This window comes from Rhinolophus sinicus, linkage group LG03 (genome assembly GCF_036562045.2).
Source record: "Rhinolophus sinicus isolate RSC01 linkage group LG03, ASM3656204v1, whole genome shotgun sequence".
Taxonomy (NCBI): Eukaryota; Metazoa; Chordata; class Mammalia; order Chiroptera; family Rhinolophidae; genus Rhinolophus; species Rhinolophus sinicus.
The window spans coordinates 61588573-61608407 of NC_133753.1; the positions used below are offsets into that span (position 1 = coordinate 61588573).

Sequence of the window (19835 nt, forward strand, 5' to 3'; positions counted from 1 at the left end):
GCCCTATACCTTTGTTGCTTTAGAGTGACACCATTAACGGCCCAGCAAATCATTTTTGTTTTAAAGCTGTAACTATTTGTTAAGCATTTATTAAGCTCTGTAAATATATAGGGAACTCTAGTCCCAAGAGCTGTGTTCTGTACTCTCCAAAAATATCTCTTGGGAGGTAACACAAAATTTAAGTCCTCACAATAGTGATTTTATTAAATTAGTTGCTTTATAAAACATTGCAGATGTCATAATTGTTAACATAACAATTTACCAAACTGTAGTTAACTGGTGCAGCTTGCTGAGCATGTTTTATAAAGGAAAGGAAATGCCAAAACCCTGTTTAAAAGTTGTTCCATTGCAGCCTAGGAGAACAAAGGAGATTTGTTTCTCAGACACTTAAATCAGGCAAATAAAACAGGTAGAATTTCCCTCCCCCATTTGAAGCACTTCATCAGTAGAATAGTCTGATAAACTAGACAGTCTATGCATTTAAGAGATTCCACAGCTTGTAATGCAATAATGGAGAGTTTACCTTCTTCAGCTTCAAAGTTGGAGGGTTTTGGTCATTTAATTTTTAAGTATCAAACTAGTGCTTTTCAGCCGCTGTATCTTCACTCTGAGATAAGCAGTCTTCTTCACAATGTATTTTTAATATCCTCACGCTCAATTTTAAGACAAAGCAATTTTAATACTAGGTGCACACCACTGCCCTCGTTGCAAACTGCTTTTCTTGACAAGTTATGAAGTAGTTCAAGGAGGTATGGTTAAGGCTGTATTACTCAATGGTGCTGGTAAATACTACACAATTTTTTGTCATGTTGCAACCTTTGTTTCCAATTTAGTGACCGCTGCTATAGAATCAGATAGCAACAATGACAACATTATTAGGTTTGTTTTTTTTAAAACTATGATTTAGTAGCAACTGAGTTTCCCAATTTTAACCCCTTGGCAGCAAGTTCCAAGTTCCCTCATTTGCACATTAGCACCTAAGTGTCAAGGGGTTATTTAAATAACCAGCACAAAAGATACTGCACTTCTGATTGTAGCATTTGGCAGAACTGAAAGGAAAGGAAGTTGTGCTACATGTTGAAGGGATTGTGGGCAACAGAAAGACACCAGGAGAAGATAAAATGTCACATGAAGTCTTCGAAGTCTTGTACATATCCTCCATCATAACCTCCATAATCTGCCAGATCGTCTTTCATCGTGGCTTTTAATCCCCCTCCAGGAACCACACCTTTCTTCTTCTTTTTGGCTTTGCTTTGCTAAAGATAAAGGAGAGTTAATTTATGACATTTATCTACCATGGGCATCTTACCTGGCATAGCAACCCTCACAGACACCTAAGCCTCTGGTCCCAGGAAAACTGTAGTTCTCTGAGGGAGACCCCAGACCTAACCCAGGGCAGCTTCTATTAATTCAGAAAAGACTGAACATGTCTGTAAACAAAAGGACAGTGATGGCATTCACACTCCGGTTCTATTCCAGTTTAAACAGTATTGGTGAACTGCTTGACTTTTAAGTTTCTTAGATTGGGCTCCTACTACACTTGAGATTATGTCTACAATGCCATCCAAATGTAACATTTCCCCACATAGCTTGTTCTTACCTTTTCTTGCTTCTGTTTTTCACTACAAAGCACAGTCAATGAATTGGTAATCTTTTTCAAGTCATCAATTTCCACTAAAAGAAAAAAGTATACCACTAATTTTTAAGCAAAATCTAATTAGTCCATCATTAACTTCAGTAATTTTGAAAAGGCCATGAATTTCTCCTGTTTGACATAATAATCATTCAGTCTATAGCCAAGCTGACAAATCAGAACTATTTAAAGTAAAATGGCAAACTCAGCAAGACACCATTGCTCAACCAAAGAGAAACTGCACGTGTCTTTATAGCTCAGTGTTCCCTACCATTCTTCCTTAACCACTCTAAACACACCGACGATAACCATGCCTTTCCATAACACATCCATTCTTAAACCTCCAGCTGACCACTCCCACCCCTTGGGGTCTCTATTTTCTAGCACAGGAACTAGAATGAAAATAGTAGGTATCTCAGAAATCTCAGTGTCCTACTAGAAGACAAGCCTGTATAGTGGGCAACATATCCTTTCATCTTTATAAAACCATAAAGCTGAAAACAGACACCAACCAGTTTTTAACTATTAAAAAAGTTTTCAATTTTGATTAGAGAGCACCTTCAAAAATAGGAAAAATAGTATATACAAAAAATATCAACTATGGGTATATTCCTGATCAAATTCAGAACCCCCAACTTAGTAATAATTTCTCAAAGAAAACTCAATTTAAAATCCATTATATAGAATTCCTTTTTCTCAGTCTTAAAAACAGTAAATACTAACAAAACGAATCTTTCCACATTGGTGCTGCATCACCCAGGTTGTCACTCCCACACACCCTGCCCCTGAAATGTGACTCCTCGCAGGCCATGGCACCACACCCATGGACCAGAGGACAGGTGCCAGCTCTGCTGAGCAACTTGCACCTGATCGGTCACAGGTTTCCTCATTTGTAAAATGAACAGACACTTGCTATGGTTTCAGCAATAAAATCTTGTATGCCCAGAGAACATTTCCCCAAAGACACTTCCTAGCCCCTTTGAAGATCTAATTAGATAAAATAAGCTAGTTTTTTATTAACTCCTGTGCCAAAAACCTCAGATGTCTCTTTGGAAAGCCACTGTAAAAACATTACGGAAAACCACTCAAACTCATTGTATATTTGCAGAACGTTTCCTCAGTAACTGCTAAAAAGCAAATCCTAAGTCTATTATAGCATCCGTCTCCCAAAAAGTTAACCTCCATCTTTCTGAGTATGATGTGCCCTTACTAAAATCCACCCACAGGGGACAGAGATTAGAATTACTTACATGAAATACACACGTCTCGAACTAAGGCTTCCAAAAAACTGGCATAATATAGTGACTTTTCATATTGTGTAATTTTATCTTTTAGTAACTTTCCAAACTCTGTGAAGTCATCTCTTGAAGATGGGTTCATAGCATCTATGCCATAAACTGTATTAGTAACACCTGTAAGAGAAAGGGAACACTGGAAATATCAGATTTTTAAAAGTTTATAAACCAATTAGCTATCTGAATAACCGTTATTTCATTCTAAAGCAGAGCTTCTTAACCTGGGCCCACTGGAGTCCTTAATAGAATTCAGGGGGGGGGTCTGTGAGTCTGGATGAGAAGATTACAGCTTTATTTTTACTAACCTCTAATTTAGTATTTCCTTCCATTTTGATAATAGGCAACAAATCACAATGGTACTAGCAAAACTGGACTGCTCCCAATAGCGATCCAATACTTTTGTATCACGTTACAGTTGTTTCAGATATCTTGAAACGTTTTTCAGTCATCATTACTTAGATCTTATTTAATGCATTAATAAAGAAGCACATTAATTACTATAGAACAAGTTATTTTAATATTTTGATACCTATTTCAATATAACAGGTTTCCTTTGTAAATAAAATCCAGTCTATTTTATTTTATGCATTTAAAAACATATTAAGAAGGACCCATAGGCTTCACGAGACTACCAAAGGAGTCCCTGGCACAAAATGATGCTCTTAACCGTTTGTCTGAAACAGCCCACAGTAAAATGGGGAGAGAAGGAAAACAGCAAAGAAAAGATGGTTCCTGTCAAAGTATCCAGCTAACTCCAGAAGCTAAGCAGGAGCATACCATGTATTAAATCCCAATAGAAAAATTAATCTGTCCTAAAAGGATTCTAGACTAAGAAACAGTATACTTCTGTATCCTCCTCAGTAGTCAAGTAAATTAGTTAACAATATCACTGATTCAGTATTTTAGTATGAAATACATATTGAAATTCTATTATCCAAATGATGACTGTATATTTTTGCCTTTTCATCTGTAATTGGTGTCCCATATTAGGATTTGTGGGTACCGCAATAACCCTTCTCTCAGTAAACACATGGGTGGCTTTTACCATCCTATGACGACACAAGCTGAGTGCCTTCCGTAATGAAACAAGTGCAGTTAAGACACTCCGAGCACACACCAGTGCTGAGGAGCACCCACAGCCACTCCTGACATTGCTAGTGACCCACTGAAAGATAAGGTCACACTTCCCGTGGAAAGGAGAGTGATCACTCCAGTCAGCCTGCTTGATCTGTTTTAGAGGAGGGTGTGTGTGTGTGTGGGGGGGACTAGATCTACTCTGCAAAGTACTCAATAGGGGATAGCAACAACGAATTTGGTTAAAATGAGAGGTTTTAATTTTCTCTGGCTCTGTTTCCTATTTTTATCTTCTGTGCCATGTAACTCGTCCCCTGGTACACTCTGAACTTACCCATTTACAGGATCCCGAACATGTCTTTATCTCATGCACTAACCACAGCTGCAGGTATGACACAGAGAAACGAAAGCCCCCTAAAGACAGGGCATGGTGAGGGCCAAGAAGGGCTGCAGAAAGACACTACCCTTAGCACAAGAAGGCACCGCCAAAGCTGAAAGCCGGCACGGGACTAACACGCTATTGCCTGAGTCTCATCCAGACCGAACACAACAGGACAGCCCTACAGGCAGTTCAGTATTGAAATTTCAAAGCCACAGGCCTCACATTTCAATGAAATTTCATCCAGCTGATGAATACATTTAAAGTAGCAGCATACTTTATTTGGGTCCAATGACTTTTTATCTTAATAATCTTTTGATACTTGAAACATAATTATAAAAAAATCTGAACATGTATCTCACTCTACCTTAAGTAATGAAATCTCAAATATAGAGACTAAAAACTGCTTTCTGGTATCTAAATCAGCCAGTATCATGTTTCTTAAAAAAAGGGGTATTTCCTGAACTTTCCTAACTTGTAGTAAGACTTCACAGTATTCACCTGGAATCTCGATACTGCACTGCACACACGCCCCCACTTACCGAAAGTTTCTTTTGCTAATTCAAGGTCTGCTTCTTCCTGTAATTTCTTTAGCCGTAGTTTATCTGCTAATTGTTCTTCTGGTGTTAGCACTTTAGATTCTTCAGGTTCTTCTAACTAAAATGAGACAGAAATTAAGTTTTAAAAGGCCTGGGATTATGATGGGTAGGCTTAATATATCTGTATTGTATGAATTTTTTTTTAAGCACATATAAATAGCAAACATTTAATATAAAAGTGTTTACATACTGTATTTCAGCTTTCTTCCAAACACTTTAGATAGTCTTATCCTAATACTACAGGTAAAAAACCTGAGGCACAGAGAGGTTAAGCAACCTGCCCGTGGTAACAGAAGGTTAACACAACTGGTTTGGGGACAGCTGAGATTCGAATCCAGGAAGACTGGGTTTATTTCTATAGCCTTTATTTAAAAAAAAAAAATAATAAGAAATTGAGATTGTAGACAAGGTGAAAATGACACTCTCACACTCACTACTGCTAACACTATATATTGAAACAGTCTTAGGGAAACTTGGTAACATGTATTAAGTCTTAGAATATTTTCATATGCTTTAATCAAATAATTCCACTTCTCGGTATTTATCTTAAGAAACCAAAGATGCACACAAATTTTAACCACAAGGATGTCCAATAAAGGATTACTTATAATTTCAAATAAATTTAGAAAAAACCTAAATGTTCAACAGAACGATTACATAAAGTATGGCATGACAATGCTATGCAGACATAAAAACATATTTTTTTCCAAACAATCAGAAAAACATTTCCCCTTATTTATCTTTTTATATTACTTTGTACTATTTTTAAAAAGTAGTACATTATCATTCTAAAATTTAAAAACACACAATAGAAGTCACTTATATTCCAATCACACTCCTCTGAGAAGACAGTTAATAATTTACTATATATCATTTCTGTGTACTGTGATAGAATTTTCCACAACAAATATGTATTACTCTATGAGGAGAAATTGTCAATAATGTTTATCAGTGTGGAAAAAAGTGACGGGAATTAGTGCCATTCATGGTTATCCATACCTGTGCAGTTTAAAGATTTTGACACAGAAGTCAACTTCTGAAATAGGTCATTTTATTTGTAATGGAGAAGATGACGTGAGAAAGTTACTATGCCTAGTTAGGAAACCTCACAGTACTTTCTAGAAAGAAAAAGGGAAATATTTTGACTTAACTGTAATAGTAGACCTGGATGTCATTTCCTGCATTCAAAACGAAATATACGTGTATCTTAACTCAGTACTTGGCCTAAGATAAACTGAGTACACTCAAACTAAGGTTTATGTTAGGGACTAATATCAAGATACAAATAAATATAATTCTAACTTCAATGACCAAGAAATATCCAATCAACACAACTTTTGATTTCTGAACATATTTCATGTTTAAAAAATAAATTAAATGAAAACCTTAAAATTGCAAACTGAAACAAAAATGTACATCATCAACCTAGACATGACACACAGGAAAGATAATTCAAATGACTTTAGAATCCAGGATATAATTATACATCCTTAGTAGGATATATTCCAAGCCCAGTAAGAATTGCAAGGAAATCCTAAACTTCATTCAGTAGCTTACATTGTTAGCAATATTGGTATTGCAGAAAAACAATTATGTTAACATTAGAAACCAAGATTGTTAGAATAAAATATCAATATAAACCAACGATTACACACACACACACACACACACACACACAATTTCCTAGCTTCATCTATGAAAAGGGGTCTAGATGGCAAGGCCACCCAAATAATACTGAGTACTACAAGTACCTAGAGTTGGCCTCTAAATATCATTTCCCACTAAAAGAAACCTCACAGAAGTTGATTCCAGGCTTAAGGAAGAGAGTTTACTAGGTGAGCCTGGCACTTCTTATTGTGCCAAGAAATAAGGAAGCTTTCAAAGACTATTAGAGTTCTGTCAGAAGGATAAAGATAGCAACTACTTAAAGGGACTTCCCTGGCCAAAGTTGGGGCAATCTGAGCATCAAAAAGAATAATCACCGTACCTTAGTAGAACACAATGAATTTATAAAAACCTGTAAGTCCATAAATTTACTCAAAACTTTTTAAAAACCCACAAAATCCCTCATTTTCCACCACTTGAAGTTACTACTCCCCCCTCCTTACTCTGAAAATTTATAATTAAAAAGAAGGAATTAAGCTTTTACTCTTCCTTTCTAGTACAAACCATATCCAAAGTAACCAAATAGTGAAAGAAGCCAGCCAATAAAAAAATGGAAGAAAAGTCACAGAATGAGAAAAATCACCATTCTGCAATACCTTGTGAAGTAATTAGGGAATGATTATCAACGATACAAAACTACTGGGTGAGAAGTTAAGATGAAACTGGATTACCTCCAAGAAGAACTATGTAATTTTAGAAGGATCAGGCTGTCACCACCTTAACCCAGTGATCAATTTTAGCATCACTAAGAATAGGACAGACATTACATGGCTCTGATGTGATATGATGCAATATGAAGCACACAGCATTACCTCTAAAGTACTCCAACTTAAAGTGTTTAATCTGAATCCAATCAAACTTTCAGACTTAACTCCCAAGGTACAGGAACTTGTAACTACGAGGAAGCAATCAGACAAATCTAGAAGGTGGGATGTTCTACCTGAACTGGCCTGCTCTCTTCAGTAAGTCAATGTCATTTTAAAGAGAAAGACAGAGAAACGCTCAAGGAGATTTAGGATACATTAACAACCAAATGCAATGCAAGGTCCTTGTCTGAGCAAACCATATGTAAAACACATTTTGGGACAATTGTAAAATGCATAAAGTTTGTTATTTGATCATATTTTAGTGAAAAAGAATAGAAGCAAAAGTGGCAAAACATTAACTGTTAAATTTAGGTGATGTATATGATTATTCATTTTGAGACTTTTGCTCTTTTGTTTGAAATTTTTATTAATGAAAAGTATTAATAAAAAAGGAGGGGAAGTTCTCTATAACCTGATATGGAAAGATCGCCACAATATATTAAGTAAACTAAAGCAAGGTGAAAAACTATTTAAAAAGGGAAGGAATAAGAATATATAATTGTAGCCAAACACATAAAGACACCTTGTAGACATAAACCAACATTTACTTATGGGATAGAGGGAAACAGGATAAATGAGTGATAGAAGTGCTTTTTAATATTTTATTTTTGAATTACGTAAATGTGTTTTTTATCAGAAAACAAATTAATACAGTACTCTTGATCTTGCTCCAAATAATCAAGAACAAAAACACTTACACAGCACATGGCAGAGAAACAGATATTTTTTGTATTTCACTAAAGTACAATGCAAATAAAGACTAATCACAACTAGAAAGAACTGCAGGCACTGGCAAAAAAAAAAAAAATCACTGACGGTGGTCACTACATCATCATGACTGTTCGCGAATGTTTGTGAAAACTTAAAAGGCATTCTAATACATAAAGCTTCTGGGCTTGGTTTTTGCAAAAACCACAAATTCAGTTTGAGGATTCACTTATCTGGTGGTGTCCATTTAAAGTCTTTACAAACCCCTTCCAATTGCTAGGTAATATTTGCTACCGGTTAAGACACTACCACTACTGATGTGAAAGTTCTGTATTTTGGAAAATGAGTAGTACCTACCCTCTTTTTAATTTCTTCTTGCCTTTTCTTCTGTTGCCGTTCTTTCTCTTTTATCTTCTCTGTTATTTTTTTCTTTTCTGAAATTTTGACTTCTGAAAGTAAAGAAATGTTTTAATTAGTTATCTTGAGTATTTTCCAGTTTGTGGATGAGATGGACATACTTGGGTACTTCAAGACACCAAACCTCCCCAGCTCCAATTTCATATGGTGATTTCCGACAAATAAGAATGGGAAAGTTCTGGGGCTCTTCCTTTCAATTCTCTAACCTGACCCCTAAGATCCAATTGTCTCCCTTCATATTTCCCCAGTCCTTGAGGCAGGACTTAGATCATTTAACTATGATGCCATACCCTTTACTCTTTCCTCCTTACAATAGCACTCAAACAAAGAAACAGCAAGCATCTAATTTGATTATGTTTTGAGAGGAGAAAAAGAGACGCAGGAAAAGAATAAGGTGGGAATGGAAGGATGTTTGGTTTCTCAATACCAAAATTTTCAATTTTGTGAGCATTCTGTCAATTGTCTTAAAATAAGCACCAGATGCTCAACAAGATAGAAAACCAAACATAGAGGAACCCCAGTGGCTTACCTGGTTTTATTTCTGTTTCCTCTTTTTTTTCATCTTCTTCATCATCCCAGTTATCCTAAAGAAAGGACCTCCATTAATAATTCTTGCATGTTTACTTTTCCATGTGAACTTTATTATCAACTTGTCTAACTCCACAGAAACAAACTTGTTGTATTTCATTTATTTATTTTTGGTACTGCATTAAATTTATAAATTAATGCTGGAGAACTGACATCTTTATAATGTAGAGCTGCACGAGCCAAGAAAAAGGGCTGTCTTTCCATTTGTTCAAGGCGACGTCTGTTATTTTTCAAGGAGTGTTTATTTTAAAGTTTTTCTCCTAGAGGTTTTGCACATTTCTCTTTAGGTTTATTCCCAAGTATTTCATCTTCTGTTACTATTATAAATAGGGTTTTTTTCCTTTTATGTATTCTTAACTGGTTATTATTTGTACATAGAAAAGCTATTAGTTTTTATATGTTAATTTTACATCCTGCTCCCTTACTACTTTAGTTTTATCATTGATTCTCTAGGGTGTTCCAGGTATACTACCATATCATCTGCAAACAAGAGAAAGCTTTACTTCTTATCAATTCTTATGCCTTCACAGTTGATTGCTTTTATCTAACTGCACTAGCTAAACCTGTCGATAGCAGCAGATATAATGTCTGTTCTTCTCTTAATGGAAATGCCTGTAGTGTTTCCCCAATGAAGTGCTATGCACCCCACTACATTTATGCAGTAAAATTTATCAATCTTTTATTGCCTCTTGATTTTCTTACAGCAAGGAATTTTCTTCTAGAACATGTATATGACTTCATTGTTTTTTCATTTAGATACCTGATCCATGTGGAGTTTCTTTTGTATAGTGTGAAGTATGGATCTAATTTTATCTTTTTCCAAATGGGTACCTAGTCATCACAGCATCGTTTATTAAAAAATCCACCTTTAACCCGTCATTTACCACATACTCTATTTTCATAGGTACTTGGTCTATTTCTGCTTTCTATCCTTTCCCTCTGGTCTATTGTCTCTTCATACACCAGTATCATACTGCTTTAATTACAGAGGCTTTATAGTATGTTTTTATGTAGGCTAGGGCTAGCCGCCTCCTGAAAGTTTTCAGGTTTTTTAATGTTTTCCTGGTCTTTCTTGCACGTTAGTTTTTCCATATGAACTTTTATATCAAACTAGTCTAATTCCATAAAAAAGGCTCTCCATTAACGATTAAAACACAACTAAACCAAACCAATAGTCTCTCTTAAAGTAATTCATTTGTTTCCAAATAAAAAATTGAGGACTTTATACTTACTTTCCCAAATGTAGAAATATCCAACATTCTAGCCAATGGCTCAGTTATTTCAAACAATATTCCATATAACACAACCCTGGTTAATGAATTAAATCTACATAATACTGAAGCACAGTATTTAAGAGGAGTCAGGAACTAACCCAGAGCTTCATGGAACACACTCCCTAAATTGGGTGGGGCACGTTAAGGTGGATCTATGCTCTAGTCTTTTCTGTGCCTAACACAGTCATTGAACTAAAAATAAACCAATTATCAACCAATTTTACATACAAGGACACTAAGACCCAGGGACAGCTATCCCACAACCTCAGTGAAGAATAGTGAGGGAAACTGTCCTGAATGGGCCAAAGTTCCTTTAAAGTGTCACAGTAAACATGACTTCTTACCTGAGTCCTGAAGTATAAAATAACTATCTGGAAACTAGGTTCCTCCCCACCAAAATGTGTTCTTTCAATTAGTTTTGAATGAGCTCCCTTGGAATCGCAGGGAATCCCATCAAAGAGAAGGGTGATGGCACATACTAAGGAGATAATACCCAGCTATAAATGTTATCAGTTACCGTATCAAATTGCCTGTGACAGTTTTCTACTAATTTTCAGAAACTAGTCTAGCAGCCCCAGGTACTGGGAGGCTAAGTGGGGAGAGGTATGGCTGAAAATGAGCAGCTCAATCCCAATAACTCCAACACAGAGAAACAGGTACAGCAGAGGAGCATTTCTGTTCAATGCTGATGTTCCTCAATTCCCTGTCCCAGTAAAACACCACCCCCACCACCCCCATCTCATTAACAATAACTCTATGTCCCACCTAAGTCCCTGTCCCTGGTTTCCCCATCAAAGCATAAACTTTACCCCAGACAGTCAAGTTAAACTGTCCCATGAGCCAGACCTAAGAAGGCTTCCTAGAATTCCATAACAGAGTGGATTTTAGTAGCATAAGCGGTGGTTCCTAACAGGTCCTGGGAACAACCATACCTGCTCCTCGGTTCATAAAAGCACCACGGAAAGGCATGTCTTTCTTGTCTGTTGCCCTCACCCCAGAGAGCTTGAGACTAGTCTTGCCCTGAAGTCACTACCATACTGGGGACAAGTCCCTAAAGAACGGAGCAGAGTGAGGTCAGCAAAAAAGAGACTGGTCACATTTCCAAATAAATATAATCCCAAAAGCAAAAGGCCAGGTAGCTTTGCCCAGGAACTTAAAAGAGTTTTTGTTTCCTTAGTTATAAAATTTGCAGGTGCCCTAAAAGTAAATGTAAAGTAGAATGTCTAAATCTGCCAAATTTTCTGTAAACATCAGGACTTTGTAAATGCTGACAATAAATTCAGATAAAATGCAAAAAGGATTCCTAGAGAAACACATAAAATTAACATTTAAAATGGAGTGAGTCTATAATTTAGTAAGCCCTAAATGGTTATTTGCTTCAAGAAACTACCTATCAATATCCAGTTAAATTCCTTATCCAGTTATTTTTGGTAGCCAATAAATCTTCTGTTATATCCAATTTATCTCCAAAAGAATCACTCAGGCTGCCCTCCTAAAATGGCTAGCTTAGAACAGATGCTTTTTATAAATATTTACTTATCTATCTATACTCCTGTCCTACAGATACACACCCTACATCATTTGAACCATTTCTCTGAAAGAGATGGCTGCTTTTCAAGTTTAAAACCTGCTTCCCAATTGAACTAAGAATTGAAAATACAGAAAAATTTTAAACCCTGCTTTCCTTTTATTTCTAACAATGTGGCCAGTAGTTGGCTGGTCTGTCATTTTTATCATATACAACTACAGAATGTCACATGCTATGAGGGAACACATTTAGGGCTGAAAATGCTTTCCAACTTAAGCAAGATATATTTATAGATCGCCAAATAGAAGTAGCTTCAAAAGAGCAGTAAAATTCTTCTGCCCCATAGCAACAGCCCACTAACTAACATACAATCCTTCCCCCCTTTTTTTCGTTAGTTAGTTTAGATAAAGCACAACCTCTGGCAGGAAAAAAGCCTTTTACTGGTGTTCCGTAAGTTATACTGACCTGCTCTGCGAGGCCTCAGAACTCTGTAATGAGTTCCTGGCAAGGCTGGACTTCCCAGCAAAGTTCAGTTTTCAAAAGTTCAAATGTTCTTCCATCAGCTCAGAACTATGCTGATCTCTAGAAGCCAAGTCATTCATTTAACTCAATTCATTAAGTTTTTAACATCCTACTATGTATGATGGCTCAGTACTCAGTTGCATCCCATCGCAATGCCTACCTGTCTCATATTCAAAATCGTTATGAATCAATTTCACTTTAAATTCCTGGCTAAGCAAGATCACAATCAAGACACAGACCTCTAAACAAGTGGCTTATTTATTTTCAGTGGTCCAGCATGACAAATACATTAGGTAAACATTTTTCAATAACAAACATGCTTCCTAACTAAAAACTTACATTTATAAAAATTGTCAAGATATGGAAATGATATAATTGAGATTTTCTTCAAAATAATCTGGTTGGGGGAGGAGAGCAGTAAGTGGGGCTATATAAGAATTAAGACTGACCATGGGTTTATTAAACTTTTCTTTCTACTTCTGTAATGTTTGGAATTTTTTGTAAGTTACACATACTCCCATTTGCTCGCAAAATGCCCACCTTCTGAGTAGTTCCCAACAATCTCCCATTTCTCTGAAATACAGATCTTCAGATATGCTGTTTCCAATGCTTGAAAAATGTCTTTACTGTGGTAGATTTAAGCTATCATCCCACATAGGGTCCTAACAGATGGTTCAATGGGTAGGATGAGGCAAGCAGCTTTCAACTAAGTCAGTTCTCTAGGATCTTTTTAAGAAATTTTATAATAACATTATAGAAGCAAATGCCTGAAATACTTGAACACAGCCAGGAGAAGTTTTCACAAAACAAATTCTACACCCTTTGAATACATCTAGCTTCTAATCTGTTCTATCGAAATGCTCGGAGACTAGTAAAATGTAGTAAAACTTGTATTGTCCCTGCTTGAAGTGGGTTGCCTTCTTGTCAACACAGCCTACACATCATTCCAGCAACGGGAAAGGAGTCCAGTGATATGTAACAAGTGAACAATTCCTCCCACTGCCTCTGCATAACATCAGTATAGTAAGAAAAGTATAATAAAGCCAAAGTGGCAGGAAAGTACACTCCCTAGTTCTCACCTTTTATAACTGGGAAGAAGCATAGGCTTTACCCCCACCCCATGAATATTAGCAATTCTACATTTTCACCTAAATCCACTTCTGCCACTGCCAGCTTTTTGAATAGTCAAGGAGGCAGCAAAATGCTATAATGTCTATGGAAAGACAGTAAACTACTGGAGCAAATTACTGTAACAAAGATCTTAATTTTCATTTCTCAGGACATTACAAATGACATTAAATCTATATTCTTTAAAGTTAAACACTTGATACTGACATAAACTGAAGAACTTACTGTTTCTACATACCTTTTGAAGACTTAAAAATTCACATATTGTATTAAGGACTATGATTATTGGACCTCATGGAAACTAAGCATTGTGTGCATCTCTTTACAAAAGGATTAGGTACTAAAACATTAGAAATAAGAAATTCAGTATTACTATTGTCCAAGGTGACAAAAATTTAACTCTAGATTGGTAACCTCTGAACAATCAAAAACTTGCTCGATAAACATGGCCATTCTATTCAGAACACAAACTTCACAGTAAACAGCTACTGTGGAGCGAACTTACTCCTTCTGAGCTTAGGAAATCACAAAATATGGCACAAAATAAACCCCAGATACTAAATCTAAACACCTAAGCATACTTCCATTAGCCAGAAAAATTAAGACATCTTGAAGTAAAAGAGAATTAACATTTGAGTGGCTACCAAGTCCCAGGCAACTCTGCTTAATGCTCCACATACTAAAATGTAAATTATCCCTGAGACAGCTCCTATAATGATGGCATTTACAGACTGGGGAACTAGAACAGAAAGATTAGAAAACTTGTTTATGACCACAAATACAGAAAATATCGAGCCAACAATAACAATATAAAGCCAAGTCTGTCTGATTGCAGAGCCCAAGAATCAAACTACTACATGGATACCGTATCTTGGGAATTTTGGAGAGACTCAACAGAAATAAACCAAAATTTCAACTCAGAAATAAAACGAACAAGTTTAGCTTTCTTCTCCAAGGTCAACTTCAAAGTTTATGTAAAAGAAGCTATTTGTATAAAAGAAATTGTGCCTGAAAGAGTGACTGGACAAGAAGACCTTCATGGTCCCTTACAACTTGTAAATCACCAAAATTAGTTCCAAGTGGTCAGAATTATATCTATCAGGATTGACACAATTTAGGTTCAATAATCTCAGACAGTCTACTTTATAATATCAGTGCAGACTACTCCATTCAAACTTCATTTTCTGGTATTTCCGCCTCCATCCACCCATTTCTCTAATCTTTTCTTTTCATTTGATAACTTATTCCCCGTTTTCATAATGGATGTCTTAACTGCCGCATCCAGTATGCATAGAAAAAGTGAAAGGACAACTCTGAACTAAAGACTCAACACAAAATCCCCTACAATGTAGAGGTAACTAGTATCTTGCAATGAAGCTGTTAACACAATCCATTCCCAAGTCTATACTACATCTAACTAGAAAGAGCTTCACAATAGTACTCATTTATTAACCCAGTGTGTGCAAAGCTCCCATCATTCCTGAACCTCAGGCTGTTCGATAAATTGGACATTCACCTCAGCAGACTCAGGAGAAAAGGGTAAAATCCAAACAAAAGCAGTATTAATATTAAGTGAACACTGATTATCTAGCTTAAACTTTTTCAAACCAAGCAGAAGGACTTGTAGGGCTCTGAGTATATGCTGAAAGGTAGAATAAAGTAAAATATTCACTAAATGAATCTAAACCACAAAATACCATTTTCTAATTCATATAAAACTATCTGTACAAAATGAACGATTTTGAGAATTCTGTTAATAAGAGTCTTAACATTCTGGGCTTGAGACTTTTGAAACTATTAAAAAATACAGTAGTCATAATCTCATCTGAAGCCAGATGAGCCCCGCAGGAATTTTCAAGAACAATCTACAAGACACAGAAAAACAAAAAAAAACAAAAAACTGGTCCTCTCTCTACTCTAACCACCTTGCTATCTCCTTAGGCGACGTTCGTGTGTAAATTAATAAGTCACTCTGTCAACTCTACATTTTTCAGGGTTGCTGTGTGGACTACCCAGGTTTCTGACCAATAACTTCTGGCTACCTCAGTACTCAGTTCATCCTTTTACCAGTGTACAGGGAGGGAGGCTAAAAGTTATTTCACTTTACTGCTTCTATTTCTCGTGCGGAAAAAGGTTATAATTAAGCCATAATATTTCACTCATCTACTTGTTCAAACTGTACAAACGGGCCTTCGGAGACATAAATGAATTTTTAGCCCTGGGGAGACCTCAGCTCAAAAAGGCCGGTGGGTTGTAAGATTTTTCCATATGGTAGCCATGGAGGCGCAATACCCAACTTCCCAGTCTCACCTCGGCGAGCAGCCCCAGACTGCGAAGTTTGCACGTGGGCTGGCCCGGCCGCTGCTGTCACCTTCCCGTCGCCAGTTGGCGGGTGGGATCCAGGCCGGGGCGCCGACCTTTTTAAAAGAAACGCCGGGGCCACCGCTGCCGCCCTCGCCAAGGAAATCCGAAAGGCCACACTGCCCGTCTCTGGCCCATGTGGCCCGCGTGCGGAGGGGAAGGAGGACACCGCTGGGCTCGATGCTCGTGCCTGGACTCACGGCCCGCAGGCCCGGGCGGCGCCCCTGGGCCCAGAGTCCACCCGCCCGCCTCTCGGCGAGCAACCCCGCCCCAGACCGCGTCAGCCCGCTCCGGCGCTGCCCGGAACCCCAGCCTGCACCCACCTTGACGTCCTCGTCCTCGTCCTCGCCTTCCCAGCGGTCTCCGCCGGGGGTGCCCCCGCCGGCCCCCACCTTTCGCACCGGGTCTTCCACGGCGAACGTGTCCGCGTCTACGGAAGAGAGTGAACCACGTTAGTGCCTGCCTCGGCGTGCGGCCAGCGCCGGCCCGGGCCCTTCCCCCGGAACTTCTCCTCACCCCAGGAGTCGGAGTCCCCCGCCGCTGCCGCTGCCGCTGCCGCCGCCATCTCGAGCCGGGTGTGAGCGTGTGTGAGCGGAGAGCCAGCGAGGACTTGGCGCGGCGGCGGTGAGTCACTGGATTTGCTCTCGTTGGCCCGCGCGGGGCAGGCTGGGACCGTGGCTGACTCTACGCCGGAGCCCAGGCCCCGCCCCTCTGCCGGCGGCGCCGGCGGCGGTGGTGACGCGCGCGCGCGCGGGAATGGGGCGTGGGACGTGGCTTTCGGAGCCGGGGTCGCGTGGGAGGGCGTGTCCCAGTGTCCAGTGCCCGCGACGCCGGACAGTCCTGGAGACTGTTGGGGCTGAGAGAGACGAAGCGGCCAGGAGATGGCCACGCCAGGCTGAGACCCGGTAAGGAAACGTAAGTGTGGGGAAGTTACGACGGTCCCTTGCCTAGGTGCTTGGCCCTAGCCTGTCCTCGCCACACCTCTCCTGCCTACCACTGCCACGCCCCAACCGATCCGTCACTTTGATCGCAGCCGGTGGCTGCTGGCGGATGCCAAAGAGACTTCCAGCCTCTCCACGCCACGCTCGGAATCGGGCTCCGAAATCCATGCGCGCCTGTAGGGGAGGTGGACGCGCCTCGCCGACACCCGGAGGGTGCAGTCGTGCTCAGGAGGAGGGGACATCCCTCTGGAAGCTGGCGTTCGTGGTGCTCCCGGGACGGGCGAGTGGAGAGGGCGGCGTTCCTGGCAACCTTCCCAGACTGGGTGCTCGGATTCAGCTCTCCGCACGTTTGCCTCGAGGTAGTCACGAAGGAACCGAAGAGAGCCCCAGTGCTCGAGGATTTTCCCTGTGAGCCTCTTCAGGCCAGTACGTACATGATTCATTCTTTCGCAGAACAACTTCGGAACTCGGTTTGCGCTGGGCATAAACTCTAGTCTTGTCCCCATGGAATGCACCATCAAGCAGCCAAGATAGACGTGTAAATAAACTTCGACATAGTGTGATGACTGCAACAGAAGGAAGCATTGTGAGGTTAAATGTAAAAATGTAACTTTAACGGCGGGGCGGGGGGAGGGGAGCGGGAGGATGCGTGAAAGGCTTCCCGAGGTAAACGCTGCGAAAACGAGTTTGAAAGACCAAGTGAAATTTGCTCCAGAGCATTTCCCGCAAAGAACGCAAGTGGTCCCTGACCTAAGTGGCGAAATTGAAGATAAACTAAACAGGTAAACTGATTATAATAAAAGGCTTCAGATAGGCTAAATTGCATTCTGCCATGTGGGTCAGTGGGCTACACTGCAAGGTTTTTGAGATGAATAGTTTGATATTTTGTTTTAGTTGTTTTCTTAATTTGTTTTCCAATATGTAATACACTTAACTTGGTACGAAATTCAGTTTATAAAAGGCTTTATGCAATGATCAGCCCTTCTGTTCTTTCTACTGGTAACCATTTTCCCCATTTCTTGTTCTTCATCTCTTTCAGAGAGTCTACAAATACACATTTTGTAAAGATGGTCTTTTAAGAGGTATTCTACAGCTCAGTTACTCAGTTTGTTCCCAATCCAGCAGCAACACCTGGGGAGCTTGTTAGAAATGCAGACTCTCAGGCCCCATCCCAGACCTAATGAATCAGAATCTGCCTTCTAACAAGATCCTCAGGTGATTCTGCATATTAAAGTGTGAGAGGCAGTGATACACAGACATCCATTCATAAAGATGAATTGGAAGGAGGCAAGACAGAAAGCAGGGAAACCCTAAAACGTAAGAAATGTAAGGTCCCTAGAGCAATCTTTTATTCAGTCGTATCTCCAGCACTTGGCACAGTGTCTAATATATAAATTAATATTTTTTAATTAATTAAATGAGAACACAAGCCTCAAATCAGGCAATGGTAACAGAGAGGAAGGAACCAATTGAGAAATATTTAAGGGTAAAAATCAACAGAATTTAGTGACTGATGGTTAATTTTGTATCAACTTATGACTTAAGTAGGCCATGGTACCCAGTTTGTGGTCACATATTATATGTATTTGTTGTATGTTATTTTTTAAAGATTTTATTGGGGGAAGGGAAACAGGACTTTATTAGGGAACAGTGTGTACTTCCAGGCCATTTTTCCAAGTCAAGTTGTTGTCCTTTCAATCTTAGTTGTGGAGGGCGCAGCTCAGCTCCAGGTCCAGTTGCTTGCTAGTTGCAGGGGGGCGCCCACCATCATCCCTCGGGAGTCGAACCAAACTTATGGTTGAGAGAGAGACACGCAACCAACTGAGCCATCCGGGAGCTCAGTGGCAGCTCAGCTCAAGGTGTCATATTCAATCTTAGTTGCAGGGGGGGGGTCCACCCACCATCCCTTGCTGGACTCGATCAAAAAAACAACCTTGTTGTTGAGAGAGCCCCCACCCATGTGGGAAAAAAACTGGCAGCAGCCTTTTTAGGAGAGAGCAGCTCCAACCGCCCCCCTGCCCCACCCCCCCCCCCCCGTATGTTATTATTAAATCAGTAGATTTTGAAAGCAAAGCAGATTACCCTCCATTATGTGGATGGGTCTCATCCCATCAACCTTAGGAACATTGAGGAAAAAGGAATTCTGGCTGTAGACTGCCCTTGGACTCTGCAACATCAACTTTTCCCTGGGTCCCCAGCATGCTGGCCTGCCCTGCAGATTTTGGACTAGCCAGCTCCCACCATCTGGTGAGCCATTCCTTAAAATAAATCTCTAAATATACACACATCCCATTGGTCCTGTTTCTCTGGATAACCCTGACTAAACAGTGACTGACTGGATATGGAGTGGGTGGGGAAAAGAGCTTGGGTGGTAGTGACACCTACCTATAGGTGCTTCCATCAGAAACCTGGGAGTTATCCTTGCTTTCTTCCTCTCTCACCTCCTAAGTTCAATCTATCACCAAACCCTGTGATTTACTTTCAATATTAATCTTGAATCCTTTTAATTACCTCCATATTGCTACCACCTTAATCCAAGCTTTTTCTAGACTCTCCCACTATAATAACCTCCCAATTGGTTTTCTTCCACTCTTCCCTCTCTGCAGTCCATTCACTACATACCAGGCAATTTGCTTATTTAAAAATGTAAACCAGATTGTAACACCCCTTCCTCCCAGTTGAAATCCCTTTAGTGGCTTATCATTTTTACAGTAAAATTCAGCTCCTTACTGTGGCCTGTAAAGCCCTGCATAGTCTAACTCCTACTTCCATCCAGCCCCCTTATGCCATTCTCTCTCATTAACTTCATTGCTGCTGTCTCTCTAAGGCTACTAAGCCTTTTCCTATTTGTGGACTT

General features: G+C 39.5%; 1 protein-coding gene across 1 annotated transcript; it reads right to left on the reverse strand.

Annotated features, from left to right (window-relative positions):
* Positions 1-177: 177 nt before the first annotated feature.
* On the reverse strand, positions 178-16734 carry EIF3J (eukaryotic translation initiation factor 3 subunit J). The gene is made up of 8 exons (XM_019725318.2): positions 16554-16734; positions 16361-16467; positions 9166-9220; positions 8577-8668; positions 4924-5038; positions 2884-3045; positions 1601-1674; positions 178-1256 (listed from the first exon to the last, which is right to left on the reverse strand). Exons 1-8 carry the CDS (start codon positions 16600-16602, stop codon positions 1125-1127), a joined length of 786 nt encoding a protein of 261 aa, XP_019580877.1. The 5' UTR covers positions 16603-16734; the 3' UTR covers positions 178-1124.
* Positions 16735-19835: the final 3101 nt, after the last annotated feature.